The following is a 16,210-nucleotide window of genomic DNA, read 5'->3' on the forward strand; positions in this document are numbered from 1 at the left end:
TAAAACATTTTAAAAATCGGACATGTTGGCTGGATTCACAAGATGTGTACCTTTCATTTGCTGTATTGGACTTGTTAATGTGTGAAAGTTAAATATTAAAAAATATATATATTTTGAATTTCGTGCCCTGCACTTGAAGTGGCTGTTGTCATAAGTGTACCGGCACTGCCCTGCAGCCATAAGAAGTTAATGCGTATGAGCCTATCAGTTGTGTTGTGACAAGGTAGGGGTGGTATACAGAAGATAGCCCTATTTGGTAAAAGACCAAGTTCATATTATGGCAAGAACAGCTCAAATAAGCAAAGAGAAACAACAATCCATCATTAGTTTAAGACATGAAGGTTAGTCAATCCGGAAAATCTTAAGAACTTTGAAAGCTTCTTCAAGTGCAATCACAAAAACCATCAAGCGCCATGATGAAACTGCCTCTCATGAGGACCGCCACAAGAAAGGAAGACCAAGAGTTACCACTGCTGCAAAGGATAAGGTCATTAGAGTTACCAGCCTCAGAAATTGCAGCCCAAATAAATACTTCACAGAGTTCAAGTAACAGACACATCTCAACATCAACTAATCAGAGGAGACTGCGTGCCTTCATGGTCGAATTGCTGCCAAGAAATCACTGCTAAAGGACACCAATAAGAAGAAGAGACTTGCTTGGGCCAAGAAACACAAACAATGGACAATAGACCGGAGGAAATCTGTCCTTGGTCTGATGAGTCCAAATTTGAGATTATTGGTTCCAACCGCCTTGTCTTTGTGAGACGCAGAGTAGGTGAACAGATGATCTCCGCATGTGTGGTTCCCACCGTGAAGCATGGAGGAGGTGTGATGGAGAATGCCAAGAGTGTGCAAAGCTGCCATAAAGGCAAAGGGTGGCTACTTTGAAGAATCTAAAATCTATTTTGATTTGTTTAACATTTTTTAGGTTACTACATGATTCCATGTGTTATTTCATAGTTTTGACATCTTCTCTACTATTCTACAATGTAGAAAATAGTAAAAAATAAAGAAAAACCCTTGGATGAGTAGGTGTGTCCAAACTTTTGACAGGTACTGTATATATGCAGTTTACATGTCAAAAACAAAATATTTGTACATGGGTAAGACTGGGTTGAAATGTAGACTAGATTCATTTTCAATTTTCTTGGACCATGTAAGTTACTTTATCATTTTAAGTAAAGCACATGAACACTTTTTATGAAAGGTTTGACGAGACAGTATAATAACTGATTCTTTATTACATGGACAAATTATATTAAACTTTTGTTTCTTTCAGGATTGTGAATCAATACTTAAAACCTAATGATTGGTTAATGCACATAATCATGTCGTCATTATCACATTCAAAGGCATTAAGAAAACATATAGAAAACATCTCAGCAAAACAAGCAAATGAGTGCAATATAGAGTGTTAATCTTTAACATTAGTGCAAATTCTAACTGAAACTGGCAGGCCGACTTGATTGTTCTTCACAAGGCATAACTAACTGTAATGGGATTATATTTACCATCATTGGTTATACCTGGATGTCTAATGAATTATAACATAGACGTATGTCATAAAGTGTATAATCAAGGTTTAATTAAAAGGCTGTTGATAGAGATGTGTAATCATGGAATAAAAGGCTATGGAATAGGAGTGAATGATAGATGGAAGTCTAAAGAGAATCCGTATTGACAGGTTTCTTAGTTGGAATATGGCAGTGGCCACCAACCCTGCTGACCTACATGGTGTACAACACTTAAATGATTCAGCTAATCAAGGTGATTCGTTGACTAGCTAAATCATGTGTCTTACTGCTGGGCTGGAACAAAAGCCTGTACATCGTATAGATCTCCAGGACCAGGGTTGGTGACTGCTGGCAGATGGTGAAGTCTGTCTTTTTAGCGCCCCCTCTGGCAGATGGTGAAGTCTGTTCTTTAGCGCCCCCTCTGGCAGATGTAGAAGCTGTACTGGTCACATGATGAGGAGCTCCAGCTTCTCTCAGGAGGATCCCTTCCTGTCAGTAACCCACAATCCCCTTGTCTGTTGGATCCTGACCAGTAACTACCAATGAGAGGAAAGGGAACAGCTCAGTACTGTCCATACTAAAACATTACAATTGTTTTCATTTCTGGATAACAAAGTCTGTTTGCCATCTTGTAGGCCAATAAACATCATCATCGGTTGTCTCACCTCTGTCCCAGTGCAGTGTTGTTGACCCAAACCCAGTTCCTGGTTCTCTGTCTCAGGCCGATCCAGTACATCAGGTTTCCCTTCTTCGTTAGAAAGGTCTGGGAGAATACACCGTTTTTATTGGGCTATTAGTAACCTTCGTCAATCCAACTGTTATGTATGATTGTCATATAATCACTGTTGCTTTGCTATCATCATTGTATGGTCACTGTTATACAAAGAAGAGAAACAAGAGGTAGAGAGGAGTAACAATTGTAGTAGAACCACCTGCACTGTTTTGTTTGTTATGATGGCCAGATCTGCCCCTCTCTTCTTACACTCGTCCCTGCTCTCGTCCCAGTTCATTCTGTCTCTGGAGAGGAAGTAGCAGGAGCTCTCAAAGTGCAGCCAGCCTTCATCACACATGTGGCAGGCAGGGACTGGAGGAAAGGAGAGAAATTACTCTTCAAGTACAACATGTAGTTCAGTTAATACATGTAGGTTCAATAATTATTATTAGCATGGTATGACGTCAAAGAGAAAACATTGTAGTGGTACAATACATCTCAAAGCATTAGATCGATACATCGACAATATGTAGAGCGATATAGTTTAACAGGTTACATTAGACTAACACACTACAGTAGTGGACTCACCCTGGCTTTGTTGTTGGAAGTATTGTGCTTGGCATGTCTTCAGGCTGCACACCTCAGTGGACTGGAACCTCTCCTCTTTAGCCTCAATACCTTTTTCAGTCACAATCCCCTTCTCTTTAGCCTCAATCCCTTTTTCAGTCACACTCCCCTTCTCTTTAGCCTCAATCCCTTTTTCAGTCACACTCCCCTTCTCTTTAGCCTCAATCCCTTTTTCAGTCACACTCCCCTTCTCTTTAGCCTCAATCCCTTTTTCAGTCACACTCCCCTTCTCTTTAGCCTCAATCCCTTTTTCAGTCACACTCCCCTTCTCTTTAGCCTCAATCCCTTTTTCAGTCACACTCCCCTTCTCTTTAGCCTCAATCCCTTTTTCAGTCACACTCCCCTTCTCTTTAGCCTCAATCCCTTTTTCAGTCACACTCCCCTTCTCTTTAGCCTCAATCCCTTTTTCAGTCACACTCCCCTTCTCTTTAGCCTCAATCCCTTTTTCAGTCACACTCCCCTTCTCTTTAGCCTCAATCCCTTTTTCAGTCACACTCCCCTTCTCTTTAGCCACAATCCCTTTTTCAGTCACACTCCCCTTCTCTTTAGCCTCAATCCCTTTTTCAGTCACACTCCCCTTCTCTTTAGCCTCAATCCCTTTTTCAGTCACACTCCCCTTCTCTTTAGCCTCAATCCCTTTTTCAGTCACACTCCCCTTCTCTTTAGCCTCAATCCCTTTTTCAGTCACACTCCCCTTCTCTTTAGCCTCAATCCCTTTTTCAGTCCCATGACAGACTTGAGGCTGGAATGGAACTAGAGAATAATGAAGAAAGAAAGAATAAGAGAATGGAATCATATTACACATTTGTTTTGTTCTTTCTTGCATAGAAGGCTGTTTAAACCAACATGCTGGATATTCTATCAAAATAAAATAAAATAAAACAATTTTATTTAACCAGGCAAGTCAGTTAAGAACAAATTCGTATTTACAATGATGGCCTAGGAACAGTGGGTTAACTGCCTTGTTCAAGGGCAGAATGACAGATTTTTACCTTGCCAACTCGGGGAATTGATCTAGCAACCTTTTGGTTACTGGCCCAAAGCTCTAACCACTAGGCTACCTGCCACCATATTCTAGAATAGAATGTCTATGATACTCACATTTGACACAGAGGATGATGATGACGAGCAGTAGAACCAGACAGATGACAGACAGTAGTAAACACACTGCACGGTACAGACCAACATTCCCCAGGACCTGCAGGTCTAGACAAGGAAAGAATAGTCTTAAGGGCCATCCACACCAAAGACGATAACTATAACAATAACAATAACATTATACACTGAGTGTAGAAAACATTAGGAACACCTTCATAATATTGAGTTGGACCCCCCTTTTGCCCTCAGAACAGCCTGAATTCGTCGGGACATGGACTCTACAAGGTGTTAAAAACATTCCACTGGGATACTGGCCCATGTTGACTCCAACGCTTCCCACAGTTGTGTCAAGTTGGCTGGGTGCTGGACCATTCTTGACACACAAAGGAAACTGTTGAGCGTGAAAAACCCAGCAGCGTTACAGTTCCAGACACACTCAAACCGGGACGCCTGGAACCTACTACCTACCATACCCCGATCAATGACACTTAAATGTTTTGACTTGCCCATTCACCCTCTGAATGGCACACATGGCCAAACGTTTTGAGAATGACACAAATATTAATTTCCATGAAGTTTGCTGCTTCAGTGTCTTTAGATATTTTTGTCAGATGTTAATATGGAATACTGAAGTATAATTACACGCATTTCATAAGTGTCAAAGGCTTTTATTGACAATTACATGAAGTTGATGCAAAGAGTCAATATTTGCAGTGTTGACCCTTCTTTTTCAAGACCTTTGCAATCCACCCGGCATGCTGTCAATTAACTTCTGGGCCACATCTTGACTGATGGCAGCCCATTCTTGCGTAATCAATGCTTGGAGTTTGTCAGAATTTGTGGGGTTTTGTTTGTCCACCCGCCTCTTGAGGATTGACCACAAGTTCTCAATGGGATTAAAGTCTGGAGAGTTTCCTGGCCATGGACCCAAAATATTGATGTTTTGTTCCCCGCGCCACTTAGTTATCACTTTTGCCTTATGGCAAGGTGCTCCATCAGGCTGGAAAAGGCATTGTTTGTCACCAAATTGTTCCTGGTTGGTTGGGAGAAGTTGCTCTCGGAGTATGTGTTGGTACCATTCTTTATTCATGGCTGTGTTCTTAGGCAAAATTGTGAGTGAGCCCACTCCCTTGGCTGAGAAGCAACCCCACACATTTATGGTCTCAGGATGCTTTACTGTTGGCATGACACAGGACTGATGGTAGCGCTCACCTTGTCTTCTCCGGACAAGCTTTTTTCCGGATGCCCCAAACAATTGGAAAGAGGATTCAACAGAGAAAATGACTTTACCTCAGTCCTCAGCAGTCCAATCCCTGTACCTTTTGCAGAATATTAGTCTGTCCTTGATGTTTCTCCTGGAAAGAAGTGACTTCTTTGCTGCCCTTCTTGACACCAGGCCATCCTCCAAAAGTCTTCACCTCACTATGCGTGCAGAAGCACTCACACCTGCCTGCTGCCATTCCTGAGCAAGCTCTGTACTGGTGGTGCCCCGATCCCACAGCTGAATCAACTTTAGGAGATGGTCCTGGCGCTTGCTGGACTTTCTTGGGCGCCCTGAAGCCTTCTTCACAACAATTGAACCGCTTTCCTTGAAGTTCTTGATGATCCGATAAATGGTTGATTTAGGTGCAATCTTACTGGCAGCAATATCCTTGCCTGTGAAGCCCTTTTTGTGAAAAGCAATGAGGATGGCACGTGTTTCCTTGAAGGTAACCATGGTTGACAGAGGAAGAACACTGGTTCCAAGCACCACCCTCCTTTTGAAGCTTCCAGTCTGTTATTCAACTCAATCAGCATGACAGAGTCCTCCAGCCTTGTCCTCGTCAACACTCACACCTGTGTTAACGAGAGAATCACTGACATGATGTCAGCTGGTCCTTTTTGTGGCAGGGCTGAAATGTAGTGGAAATGTTTTGGGGGGATTCAGTTCATTTACATGGCAAAGAGGGACTTTGCAATTAATTGAAATTCATCTGATCACTCTTCATAACATTCTGGAGTATATGCAAATTTCCATCATACAAACTGAGGCAGCAGACTTTGTGAAAATGTATATTTGTGTCATTCTCAAAACTTTTGGCCACGACTGTACACAATCCATGTCTCAATTGTTTCAAAGCTTAAAAAACTTTCAAAGCTGACAGCCGTTTTGCACTGTTTCACTGTGGTTTTAGTCATCAATCTAGCAAGAGGTCAATGTTTTATTAATGTAGTAATGATATTCAAAATCTGTTAAATTTGTGAACGTCTAAATCAACATTTGGGCCATTTAAACAGCTTGCGTCCCTCCTATAGACAAGGGGAGAAGGGCCATGTAAAGGGCTCGATTTTGTCATTCTGAACATATGCAATGTGTCTGCCTCCGATGCAAAATGTTTGACTTCCACACAAAATTACTTCTTTACTTATTTTAGGTTTAAGGAAGTGTGTAGGTTGCAATCTTTATCATAAAGCTATGAAAGTTATGTATTTAGATCCGCCTGCTCGAGACAAATTCAGCGATTGCTTTGCCATGTCTGTGCCATGAATCAGTCAAGCTGGATAAATGTTTTCCTAAGGACTGCACCTTTGACCTAACGTTGCAGTGTAGTGATATAAATTGATGTAATGATGCAGCCGACCACTAGAGGGAGGCAAATAGCAGTTTATTCGACAGAGGATCTTGACAAGGTCCTAGGAAGCTTTGTCTTCTGACTTATAAAACGATGGGAAATCAATAAAATAAGTCACGTAAACATACATATGTTTTAAGTAATTCTTGTGCCCGATTTGGAAAGAGCAGGTGTTCCTAATGTTTTGTACACTGTGTATAAAAATGAATACATAACTTCAATAACTGCTAATAAGCCCTGCATTTTGAATGCCTGTTTCATTCTGAAATAATAATAATCTAGCCTAGGCCATTTCGATCAGTAATGGGTCTTTTCTCGACAGTTTACAAGGTTCCCGAAAGGCACATTAGCAGGCCAGTCAGAGTGTTTATTTTGTCAGGATGTATTGACATTAACATATACAGTACCTGTCAAAAGTTTGGACACACCTACTCATTCAAGGGTTTTTCTTTATTTGTACTATTTTCTACATTTTATAATAATAGTTAAGACATCAAATCTATGAAATAACACATATGGAATCATGTAGTAACCAAAAAGTGTTAAAGTAGCCACCCTTTGCCTTGATGACAGCTTTGCACACTCTTGGCATTCTCTCAACTAGCTTCATGAGGAATGCTTATCCAACAGTTTTGAAGGAGCTGAGCACTTGTTGCTGAGCACTTGTTGGCTGCATTTCTTTCAATTTGCGGTCCAACTCATCCAAACCATCTCAATTGGGTTGAGGTCGGGTGATTGTGGAGGTCAGGTCATCTGATGCAGCACTCTATCACTCTCCTTCTTAGCCCGGAGGAGTGTTGTGGGTCATTGTCCTGTTGAAAAACAAATGACAGTCCCACTAAGCACAAACCATGGAATGGCGTATCGCTGAAGAATGCTGTGGTAGCCATGCTGGTTAAGTGTGCCTTGAATTCTAAATAAATCAAAGACAGTGTCACCAGCAAAGCACCCCCACACCATAACACATCCTCCTCCATGCTTCACGGTGGGAACCACACATGCGGAGATCATCTGTTCACCTACGAACGTCTCACAAAGACAAGGCGGTTGGAACCAAACATTTCTAATTTGGACTCATCCTGACCAAAGGACAGATTTCTACCAGTCTGATGTCCATTGCTCATGTTTCTTGGCCCAAGCAAGTCTCTTCTTCTAATTGGTGTCCTTTAGTAGTGGTTTCTTTGCAGCAATTCGACCATGAAGGCCTGATTCACGCAGTCTCCTCTGAACAGTTGATGTTGAGATGTGTCTGTTGAACTCTGTGAAGCATTTATTTGGGCTGCAATCTGAGGTGCAGTTACCTCTAATGAACGTATCCTCTGCAGCAGAGGTAACTCTGGGTTTTCCTTTCCTGTGGCGGTCCTCGTGAGAGCCAGCTCCATCATAGCGCTTGATGGTTTTTGCAACTGCACTTGAAGAAACTTTCAAAGCTCTTGAAATTTTCAGGATTGACTAACCTTCATGTCTTAAAGTAATGATGGACTGTCGTTTCTCTTTGTTTGTTTGAGCTGTTTTTGCAAAAATTTGGACTTGGTCTTTTACCAAATAGGGCTATCTGCATTCTCCCGAGTCGTCCTATATCAGCAGTGGTGAAAAAAAGTACTCAAATATCATACTTGAGTAAAGATACCTTAATAGAAAATGACTAAATTAAAAGTGAAAGTTAATCCAGTAAAATACTACCTGACTAAAAGGCGAATCGTATTTGGTTATAAATGTACTTAAGTATCAAAAGTAAAAGTATTAATAATGTCTATTTCCTTATATTATGCAAATCAGACGGCACCATTTGTATTACATTTTTTATTTGCGGATAGCCAGAGGCACACTCTAACATGAATTTACAAATGAAGCATTTGATGTTTTATCGTCGGAGGGGCTGGGGGAAAATCGCTCTGAAAGTGACCGAAAACGATAGATAGATCTCGTTATCCACTGTTTTTGTAGTTATCGTTGTAGTGTGAACACGCCTGTTCACTTGAATTAGAACGATTTAAATTGTTTGATGTTATAATTCGTTATAGGTATCGTTCTTGGATGGCCCTGGCTTTGTTATGTGGCATATGGCACAATCAGACATTTTATAAGCAATCACTACGAGCAACAATTGAAATCCTGCTTACCTTTCCCTTGCTGCTCCTTCACTTCAACCGAAAACGTTGCGTTTGCCTCATGTGGTAATTTGGCATTCCCTCCACTTCCTGCAATACGGCAAAACTTGATATACATTGCTGCTGTTCCTGACCCACCGACTGCGACTGTAAAGTACTGTGAAGGCTAAATGCACTGTGGTTTTAAAAAATCTCCCTCTCCGTCTCTATAGCAACGTGCCCCTTTTAGATTTATAATTAATTCCTTTAACACAATACTCAGTCTGTCCCAAAATCCTTTTGCTGCTGCTGCTACTCTCTGTCTCTGCTGTGTGTGTGATAGAGACTGTCTCTATCACACACACAGCAGAGACAGAGTTCTGTACAACTGTCTGGAGAGATATCTAGTCCTTGGAGAGATGAGAAACACAGAACAACTGTCTGGAGAGATATCTAGTCCTTGGAGAGATGAGAAACACAGCAAGGCTGAATGGACAACATTAGATTGGGCTTCTGCTTGGAGATCTGCTATTATCATGTCTCAGCCTTGATTGTGAGACAGACAAACAGGTCCTTCCCTGCCAGATGGCTTTCATTATGTTACAAGCTAGATAATATTCTCCCCTAAAACGAGGCATTTTGGAACATTGCCTTTCTGTTTTTGTTATAACAATCTCACCTGTAACATGCAAACTGCAAGCTGCACACCACACACAACATTAATAGCAGGCCAGACCAAGGAAATGTGTCGTAATCAAAATTCGGAAATGGGAAAACTGTACTTTCACTGTAGTACTGAGCACTATTTTTCTCACACACGCTCCTTCAGTCTCTCTATATTCCTCTTTTTCCTCTATTCTTCCTCTCTTGCGTATTAAAGTACAAATACGTTTTTTTACTTTAATAGGACATTTTAGACCTCCATTTATTTAGGATTAGTTAGACATATGTAATAATATTATAATTATAATATTTGGGGTTTAGGCCAGGTATCTGTAAAGCACTTTGTGATATTTGCTTATGTAAAACAGGGATTTATAAAATGTATTTAATTGATAAAATTTGATGAATAATATAATAACTGTGCTGTAGCCTCCTGTACCTGATGTACTTGGTCTGTCACTGGCACAGGGCTGGCCAGGAGAAGCTTCAGCATAAATGTCAACCGATGAACTCTTCAGTTTGGAGTAGACTGTAGATTCAGCTTCCTCGACTGACAGACATGCAGACACACAAATAGGTTATGTGGAAGCTTAGGACCAAATTAATCATCTCAGAACACAAAAAAAAGCATATAGCCTAAGATTATTATTTTTTAAGGATTGAACCTACAGTAGGAGAAATGAAAATATGCTGATGTATTCCGAGGAAGGTGGTGCAAATTTACCCCAGTAGCTCAAGTTTGGTGATGAAGATGTTCTCTTTCTTTACCTGAGGTCTCCAGCATTCTCTGACTCTCGTCCACTTCCACCACTTTCCTCCTCTCGGGGGATTTCTTGCATCTCCATGATTCTCTCATTTTCTGTCTGGGTCTCGAACTTTCTATTTCCCTGGAAAGTCTATAAGCCTGTTCAGCAAAAACTCCAGAAAGTTACTTGTAGCAAGTCTCCCACACACAAACCAAATATGTCCATTTCAATTCTCTCCCTTACATCTCTGTAGCTAGTGTCACTTGAATACAAAATAAACAATGTGCAAAGTGATCCCTCCTGTCATTTACAAGTTACGCTTCCTCACTGATTTATCTTTGGCTCATTCACTCTTTTTTTATAAAAGATGATTCGTCATTCCCACTCGCCATTACTGAGTGTCAGCAATTTATTTGAATTGGGATATTTATGGGAAATGAGATTGACAAAATGAATTGCACAGTATATCCAAATGTAACACCTTAAAACTTCTGCAAAAGACAAATACATGTCTTACAACTTGAGATGGGATGAGATGGGGACAGTTTGTGAAGTGACAATATTGTGATGTGACAACACACATGCGCACACAAACTTGCTTGAATAAAACGTTGTTTTTTTAAATGACAAAACGCAGTACTAGCAAACCATGCGTTTTGAATTTTATTTTCCACAAAAATTCATGATATTAATTTACAAAAAAAATACAATTTGTATTAAATACAGATGGCTGGCTGAGAAAGAAAGATAGAAATAAAAGAGCTTTCCCCTTAACACTCTTCTTTTACTGAAATCTCTTTTTCACTCCCCCCATTTCCAACTACCCCGTTACTTTTCAAATTCAGAATGCCTTACCATGGTTGAGAGTATACTGACACAGAATATGATCACCCCAAAAATACTGACAAAATTTATACAAACCTTACCCACTAACTCTCCTCCCCACCCTCTCTCCTCCCCACAGCCATCTCCTAAATACTTAAGAATAATAGTGGTGAAATATTACAAAGAGCTCTCTCCCATCTCCTCTCTTCATCTCCTGTCTTTCTCTCTCTTTCCTCCTTTTGTTCCGTCTCAGGCACCGTAGACACTCTCGTTACTGTAGGTCATGTATAGGAACAGGTCCTCTTCATGGTGCTCCTGTGAGGGACCGGGGAGGACAGGGACAGGGAGGGAAATAAGGATTTAAAATGGCAAAAACAGAACTGCTGATAATAACTGAAGTATGTACACTGAATAAAACATGATATTGTAATTGTTTATAACATAGGCAAAACCCACGCAACACAATCTCAATGTAATGGAGTTGTGTCACTGACCGTGAGGAAATGCCTGGCATCTGGATCTCGCGTTAGGGGGTCATGGGAGTTGGATAAAGGGTTGTGTCAGTGTGCGTGTGTGTTTACCTCATAGACAGCAGAGAGAGGAGAACTGGATGGGGGAAGGGAGTTGTTGACGAAAAAGAAGAGAGCCTCCTCAGGCCTCATAGACACACGCTGTCGGATCAGGAAGCACAGTTGACCCACTGAGAGAGAAAAATAGAGATGGTCAGACAGGGACTTACAGAACAAAACTAACACATTATCTAGACTTTCATTTCAAAAGAAGAGGAAGAGTGCCACAATAGTGGAGAAAATAGGGAAGGTGGAGAGAAGGAAGAGAGGGAAGGGAAGAGGGTGATAACAAGGTCATGAGTTGGAAGAGAGGAAATAATTGTGAGAAAGACAGACATCTCGTCAGTTTCACCTGTGAGGTCAGAGGGCACAAGGTACTTCTTCTTGTCCAGGTCAGGAGCTCTTGACCTGGCAGCCCTCTCCACAATGATCTGGTTTAGGAGGGAACACAGTACTTGGTCAGTAATTACACACTGCACCATCATGTCCCATTCAACTGGAACCAAGAAACTTGGCATGCAAGGCTAACATCCATGTATTGAACCCTATCTGACCTTAATAACGCCTTACTAGCTTCCTTTCCCTTCATCCTATGCCAGGATCACTTATCAGCTGATAAAAGGGATGGATAGGGTTTTTAGGCCCTGAAAATGAATTCACAATCATATGAGTGTGATGTCCTGTCAGATCAGTGGCCAATGGTCATAAGAGAAAGGAGCTAAGGAGAGGACGCTATCCAACACTACTGGCATTTATTCTGTTCACACTCACCGGTATCTTGTCGGGATGCTTGGCTCGCACCCTCTCACCCTCTGCCCTCCTCACCTCCAGTGGTACAGAGCGCTGGTACTGACTGTCCATCTACAGAGACACACAGGGACGGGTCAACAGTGGTTAACATTTGATAATACATCATATATGGATGCACCGTTATCATTGCAACACCACTGCATCTGTATATTGCTGTTGTTTGCAGTTGTGCAAATAATAATGCAGGATAAAGTATGTTAAGTGATACGCTCCAAACAACACCTATTCTAATATGTATAGTCAATTTAAAAGTCAAATATAGCCTAGCCAGCTCTGACTGTATGTGTGAAGACTGGAGCCACTTATCAGCTGTAAACACCACCCTGTCTTGATGTCAAGGTACACATGACCATGACGACATAATGTATCAGGTACACAAAAGCAAACTCGTCAGGGAGAGTCGGATAGGCTATTTTATTAGGTCTTGACAACTCAATCATTTAAATAATGTATTGTATGTAGACGGGCCTACAATGTTTATAACGTTTCTCTATTTTATTTAAACTTTATAAATGTGATATCCATATAGTCTTATATTTGCACTTGTTGGTAAACTAAATATTGAGATTAGATATGAAAATGTACAACATAGCCTACATTGCGTGAACACACTGGCTTGCTTTCTAGTGGATACATTACTTAGCTACACAGCTTATTTACAAACATCGTGTGACAGCCAAGGTAACGCTAGCTAAAATGTATGATCATAATAGCTACAGGTTGAATTCTGCACAGCCCTATCACAGCCAACTACTGTATCCTACTGTTGTGGTTTTTCAAACAATGGCAAGGTGGCCACGTCATTATTTACAGTTTTGGGCTTGGTCAGCTGAGCAGGCGAAGGTTAACGTCAGCTACCTACAGTAGCTAGTTTACTTTGCAAAAAGATGTTATGGCTAATCCTTATCGCTGGATGAAAAACGTATTCACATTGGCATCCAAAAGAGAGCCAATACCTACCAACAAATCTTTCAAAGCCAATGAGTTATTACTGATATTTTTTGCGAGATTGAGGAATATGCTGCGCGATGTCAAAGCGAAGACAGGGAATATTAAACAGTCAGACACTCACCTTCTTTGGAAACACGTAAAAAAAAACAAATACAAGTGAAAATTCCACACCGATCTTTCCCACCGACTCTTCACGTAACCAACGCTATCATATAATGAGTAAGACGAACAGTAATTTTGTATTAAATTATTTAAACGAAATATATTCTTAAATAGCGGACTGTTCTAACTAGCTAGCTACTTCTTGCCCCAGAAATAACAACAAATACAGTCACGCCCAATTTGAGTGATTTAGACCAACGAACGTCCTTCGCGCTGATGGTACAAAGTTTTTAACCACTCGGGCAGAGTTGGGGGACGGCGTTTAAGTTTGTTTACAATGCTCCCATTGGAGTAATAGTGCTGTTTCCCGCCCCCCTGGCTCAGTTTTTACTTGAATTACGTTTTAGTCAACCAATTAAATTGTTGAAAAACGGGGCCAGGAGCTGTTTCCTCTACGTGCCAGACGCTGCATTCATGCCAAACGTTGCATACAATTTGTCCTGTAAAAAGTACACATTAAGTCAGGGCTGTAAACGGATCGAAGCGAAAGCAACGCGAACTCTTTCAGTGGAAATGGAGTCCCTAGAGAAAGCAAGAACAAGATGGTTTTCAGGAGTAGTGCAGTATTATCATAAGGAAACGTATACTTGAAAAACGGCGGAGGAATGGAGGGAAAAGGAGAGGGAGATGAGGGTGAGCTTGAGTCGTATAAAAATGGTGGAAAAAAGGAAGATGGTTTGTTAAAGAATGGTAGAAAGTGTAAGCAGAGGGAGCTGAAGACAGGAGGAGAAATGGAAGTGAATGAGGGTGAAGTATCGGAGGTGGTAGGTGTGGTGAAGTTATCAGAGACCGAGGTATGCACCAAGGATCAGGAAAAAGAGGAGTCTGTGACAAGAGTGAAGTTTATAGAAAAAGTGGACTCTTGCCTTTTGGCTGATCCATTTGTGGTTTAACAGTGGTTGAAAAAAGAGTTGGGTACTGTGAATCGGTGAGGGTAACCAGAAGTGGTCTAGTGATAATTGTTTGTGTTTCTGTTGGTCCGAGGGAAAATGCGCTCGGAATAAAACAAACGGAAGCAAGAAAAGTGAATTGTTTCGCTCTCAAGAAAAGGGCACCAATGATTGGAGTGATTCCTGGGGTAAGGAGGAAGGTTCCTAGGTGTGTGTTACGGATACAAGTATCCTGTGTGTATTTCTGTTCTCTCCTTCTCCCCTACTCACAGGTGACAATCATCATTCCCCAATCAGTCGCTAATCAGAAGACACCTTCTCCTTTTCTCCTACCCAATCACAGTCCCTTTCCCTTGGTTTAAAACCCCTGTCAGTTGTTTTCTCTGGAACTCAATCTCTCTGTCAATGCCATCTGTCTGTAGATCTCTTGTTTGGTTTGCATCTACATGTCACTTTGTCCCCACCTGTGAGTATTGTATTCGTTATGGTGTTTGAGTGTTTGTTTGATGGTGGGAAAAGGGGGTAACCAGACAAGTCGCCCATGGGCATACACTACCCGTAGGTAAACTTTGTTAAACACACTAGTTAGAACTGGGTGGACCACCCACTGTATTTTTGGTTAGTTAGTTAGCTGTTGTTGAAATAGGCTATTCTAGCTTAGGGGTGTTTTTGAATGCTTATTGTTTCATTCCTTGGGTCCAGCTCAGCCCCTTTTCCTGCCCCCCCCCCCCCCCCCCCATTACCGTGTGTTTGTTAATAAACCCTGAGTTTGACGGTAAATTTAAGTTGTCGTGGTTTTCGTTACTTTGTCACTATTACACTTTGCATGAGTTATGTTACGGGTCCCATTACCATCCCCCCTAGACTGTCGAGCCAAAGGGATTCGTAACAGTGTGAGACGTGTGCAGAAGGGCATGAGACAAAAGAATGTGTAGCATTGGGGAAAGTAGTGGTATGTGTTAATTGTAGGGGTGCCCATGGGGCTGGGGATCAGAAATGTCCCGTGTGAGAGCGGCAGGTTGAGGTTTCCAGGGTTAGAGTAGAGCAGAAGTTGTCATATGCAGAGGCAGTGAAGAAAGTAGAGGAAGATGGGTTAAGGGGGAGGAGTGGTGAGAGTGGTAGAGATATACCAGTACAGAGGGATAGGCCAACAAGTGATATATGTTTCAGTAAGATTGGATTTTTTGCATTTATAGCAATGGCTATCAACTGTACTGCAGGGATGGAATGGAAGTTGCAGAAAATTGAGGTTGTGGTGGCAGCTGCAGAGAGCTATTTGGGTGTGCGAGGTTTGACATCAGAAGAGTTACAGGGTGTGTTAAGTGGTAATGCCCCAATCTTTTCAGGATGATGGCATGAGGTAGGAATTTATAAATGTAATTAGTGGAGTAGGGGGGTGTCAAATTTATTTTATACAATTTTGAGTGAGTGTAGTGTGTAGTGGTTTTTTTTTTTAAAGCAACACATTTTTAGCACTCAATAACACTGAGGTATGGAGACGTTGTGTATTCCCACAACCAATCAGGAAGTGGGTGGTTCTGTCCTCCTTACCGTCGCTGCTCTGCTGGTGGACGAGAATGACCTCCGCCTTCTCCAGGGACAGCTCATCTGGTTGGTGGGCAACGAAGGCTCGGATGCACTGCATCTGTGTGAAGTCCGTGAGTGGGAGAGAGGGTCAGAGGTCAAATACAGCAGGGTCAAGATGTCCCCATTGTCTGGCCATGCTAGGCTGGATGGCAATATAGCAACTTTCAACCCACCTTGTGCTGTAGAGTAGTCAATAACAGGATGGGGCCTGGAGACAGCTGAGATCCAACGCAGTTTATAATTTTGAAATGAGTGAGTTGGTGAGTGTAGTGTTAGATTTATTTAGCACATTTTTATTTTTTAAGCAAAGTATAAGGGAGTTGTACTCCAGTCTAGTAGGTGGCAGTAATGCAA

At 41.5% G+C, this 16,210-nt stretch overlaps 2 protein-coding genes across 3 annotated transcripts; both read right to left on the bottom strand.

Annotated features, from left to right (window-relative positions):
• Positions 1 to 1,221: 1,221 nt before the first annotated feature.
• LOC129837223 (low affinity immunoglobulin epsilon Fc receptor-like) lies at positions 1,222 to 9,012 on the bottom strand. 2 transcript variants are annotated; one of them, XM_055903215.1, is made up of 7 exons: positions 8,687 to 8,765; positions 7,119 to 7,375; positions 3,955 to 4,059; positions 2,815 to 3,606; positions 2,447 to 2,598; positions 2,180 to 2,277; positions 1,222 to 2,050 (listed from the first exon to the last, which is right to left on the bottom strand). In XM_055903215.1, the coding sequence occupies exons 2-7, from the start codon at positions 7,171 to 7,173 to the stop codon at positions 1,924 to 1,926; spliced, it is 1,329 nt and encodes a 442-aa protein (XP_055759190.1). In that variant the 5' UTR covers positions 7,174 to 7,375; positions 8,687 to 8,765; the 3' UTR covers positions 1,222 to 1,923. The 2 variants fall into 2 exon arrangements, with proteins under 2 accessions (XP_055759190.1, XP_055759189.1); XM_055903214.1 differs by lacking the exon at positions 7,119 to 7,375 and having other exon boundaries at positions 8,687 to 9,012.
• Positions 9,013 to 10,712: 1,700 nt separating this feature from the next.
• On the bottom strand, positions 10,713 to 13,581 carry LOC129837224 (gamma-aminobutyric acid receptor-associated protein-like 1). Its single transcript, XM_055903216.1, has 5 exons — positions 13,339 to 13,581; positions 12,228 to 12,317; positions 11,809 to 11,887; positions 11,469 to 11,587; positions 10,713 to 11,202 (listed from the first exon to the last, which is right to left on the bottom strand). The coding sequence occupies exons 2-5, from the start codon at positions 12,315 to 12,317 to the stop codon at positions 11,137 to 11,139; spliced, it is 354 nt and encodes a 117-aa protein (XP_055759191.1). The 5' UTR covers positions 13,339 to 13,581; the 3' UTR covers positions 10,713 to 11,136.
• Positions 13,582 to 16,210: the final 2,629 nt, after the last annotated feature.

This window comes from Salvelinus fontinalis, chromosome 38 (genome assembly GCF_029448725.1).
Source record: "Salvelinus fontinalis isolate EN_2023a chromosome 38, ASM2944872v1, whole genome shotgun sequence".
In the NCBI taxonomy this organism is placed as follows: domain Eukaryota; kingdom Metazoa; phylum Chordata; class Actinopteri; order Salmoniformes; family Salmonidae; genus Salvelinus; species Salvelinus fontinalis.

Excerpts from the sequence above, each read along its gene's own strand:
- LOC129837223 (XM_055903214.1), bottom strand. The coding sequence starts at position 8,792 with ATGTATATCAAGTTTTGCCGTATTGCAGGAAGTGGAGGGAATGCCAAA. Across the intron at positions 3,607-3,954 it reads CATCATCCTCTGTGTCAAAT|TTCCATTCCAGCCTCAAGTC; the intron begins GTGAGTATCATA and ends ATTATTCTCTAG. Across the intron at positions 2,051-2,179 it reads AACACTGCACTGGGACAGAG|TTACTGGTCAGGATCCAACA; the intron begins GTGAGACAACCG and ends TCTCATTGGTAG.
- LOC129837224 (XM_055903216.1), bottom strand. The coding sequence starts at position 12,317 with ATGGACAGTCAGTACCAGCGCTCTGTACCACTGGAGGTGAGGAGGGCA. Across the intron at positions 11,888-12,227 it reads AGCATCCCGACAAGATACCG|ATCATTGTGGAGAGGGCTGC; the intron begins GTGAGTGTGAAC and ends CTCCTAAACCAG. Across the intron at positions 11,588-11,808 it reads TGTGCCCTCTGACCTCACAG|TGGGTCAACTGTGCTTCCTG; the intron begins GTGAAACTGACG and ends TTTCTCTCTCAG.